General features: G+C 34.7%; 1 protein-coding gene across 1 annotated transcript; it reads left to right on the forward strand.

Moving 5' to 3' along the window:
• Window positions 1-357: 357 nt before the first annotated feature.
• LOC143572165 (uncharacterized) lies at window positions 358-938 on the forward strand. The gene is made up of 2 exons (XM_077057391.1): window positions 358-859; window positions 919-938. Exons 1-2 carry the CDS (start codon window positions 358-360, stop codon window positions 936-938), a joined length of 522 nt encoding a protein of 173 aa, XP_076913506.1.
• Window positions 939-2,554: the final 1,616 nt, after the last annotated feature.

Raw genomic sequence — 2,554 nt, forward strand, 5'->3', positions numbered from 1 at the left:
ATATTTCTGTTAAAATATACATCAACACTTCAGTTTTATATCTTATATTTGGTAGTTTTTATATTTACTTATGTTTGTTACTCTTTGTTTTATGTCTCGGTTATTTTTGCTGGAGCTTTCTTTTGGGCCTGGAGGTGCATACCTGGAGTGGGCTGCTATATTAAACATGTAGCTGCTGTATTGTGTTGAAGGCCCAGTTAAGTTCACGTTGCAGGCCCGTTTTGTGTCTGGGGTTTGTGGTAGGTCAAGTGCAGCCGACATAATTCTCTTCCAGACACAAAACCTTTTAACTCCTCTCTTAGTTTGTGATTGTTCCGTCTTGGTAGGCATTCTCTGTTTTTTTTTTCTTTTTTTGCAATGGGTGATAATAGCAGTTCAGTAACTGAGATTAGTAAATTGGATGCTGGTAATCCCTTGTATCTTCATGCAAGTGGCTCTAGCACTCTAACAGTTATAACTATCAAATTAAAAGGGATCGATAATTACACGGTTTGGGCTAATTCTATGCTTCTTGCTTTACAAGTTAAGAATAAAATTGGTTTTATTGATGGAACTTGTGTTAAATCTGTTGAGGATGATGTGCTTGCTAAACAATGGGATAGATGCAATTCTGTTGTTCCTTCATGGATCTTAAATTCTATTTCCGAAGAACTATATCTAGGACAAGTGTTTTCTAAGTCTACTCTAAGTGTTTGGCAAGATTTGAAAGAAACTTACGATAAAGTTGATGGGTCTGTTGTGTTTGGTTTATATCAAAAAATAAACTCTGTTAATCAAAATGGTAATTCTGTGACCGAATATTATCACAAACTTAATACTATGTGGAAACAGTTTGATGCCATGGTTCAACTACCAACTTGTAATTGCCAAGCCTCAGAAAAATTTAATGATTTTAGTTAATTAATAAAACTTATGCAGTTTTTAATGGGCTTAGATGATGCTTATCAATCTGTTAGAACGTCTCTATTAACCTATTAACCAGGGACCCTCTTCCTACTATAAAAACAGCTTTTTCTATCATTTCTAGGGAAGAGTCTCATAGGAACTCTAGTGGGGCTTCTAAGTCACAAACCCAAAACATGGGATTTATGTCTAAGTCTAATCAATCTTTTGACACTAAGAAAAAATTTAGCAGGGCCTAACCCTAATCTTAAATGCACACACTGCAATAAAGTTGGGCACACTGTTGAAAGGTGCTTTGAGATTGTTGGATATCCCAAGGTCCTAGACCAAAGGGAAGTCAATCATTTAACCAGATGAATAAATCTCCTGTTTCTAATAACGTTATTCAAAATAAGTCTTCTGATCAGTCTAATCTTAGTTCAGGAACTTCTCTAACACCTGATCAGGTATCTAGACTTCTTAGTTTGCTGAATGAGAAAACAGGAGAAGGGCCTTCTAGTTCTCATGTTGGAGGTAATTGTCTTGGTTCTTTCTTTGCTAGTAGTTTTAGTCACATAATTCTATGCTTTGTTAGTAAGTTTCCTTCGTTAAGTAACTCTGGTTGGATTGTTGATTCTGGGGCTAATCAACATATGGTTAATATCGAAAAAAATGTTTTTGACCAGATTGATGTATCTGAATATAATGTGTTTGTTAAACATCCTAATGAATCTAATGCTAAGGTGTCTAAACTTGGGAGTTTTAGACTGTGTGACAATATTATCTTAAGTGATGTGTTGATTGTCCCAGAGTATCATGTTAATTTGTTATCTGTCTATAAACTTGCTAATGACAATAAAATTAAAGTAGTGTTTGATGAAAATAAATGTTATCTTCAGGATTCACTCACAAGGAGAGTCATGGTGACTGGTGACCAGTTAGACGGTCTTTATTTCTGTGGTGGTGATTCTAGGTCTTTTAAGGTGTGTTTTAAATAGTTTTGATACTTTAAATACTTGGCACACTAGGTTAGGGCATCCTTCTGATAATGTTTTAAAAGTCTTGCAAACTGATTTGAATTTCAAGTTCCAAAATTATGATCATCCTTGTGATGTTTGTCATAAAGCTAACAACACAGATAACCTTTTCCACTTAGTGATCATCAATCTAAAACTATAGGTGATCTTGTACATTTGGATGTATGGGTCCTTATAGAATTAAAAACAAAGATGGATTTAGATACTTTTTAACTGTGGTTGATGACTATACTAGGGCAGTGTGGATCTTCTTAATGAAAAGTAAAGAGGAAGTTTTCTATAATATTGAAAGTTTTTTTAAGTTGTTGAAAAATCAGTTTGACAAAACTATTAAGATCATCAGAAGTGATAACGATTCTGAATTTGTAAACCATCAAGTTCAGCATTTCCTTAGACAAAATGGTGTTATTCATCACACTTCTTGCACTCATACTCCACAACAAAATGGTGTTGTGGAGAGAAAACATAGGCATCTTTTGAATGTTGCTAGGGCTTTACTTTTTCAAGGGGGTATTCCTCTTTCTCTCTGGTCTGAGTGTGTTCTAACTGCCGCATATTTAACTAACAGGACACCATCATCTGTTTTAGAAGGCAAAACCCCCTATGAATGTCTGTTTGGTTTTAAACCCTCATTG

The sequence above is a fragment of the Bidens hawaiensis genome, unplaced genomic scaffold, assembly GCF_021521415.1.
Source record: "Bidens hawaiensis isolate Kalapana, Puna unplaced genomic scaffold, B.hawaiensis_p1.1 tig00025755_1, whole genome shotgun sequence".
Lineage (NCBI taxonomy): Eukaryota > Viridiplantae > Streptophyta > Magnoliopsida > Asterales > Asteraceae > Bidens > Bidens hawaiensis.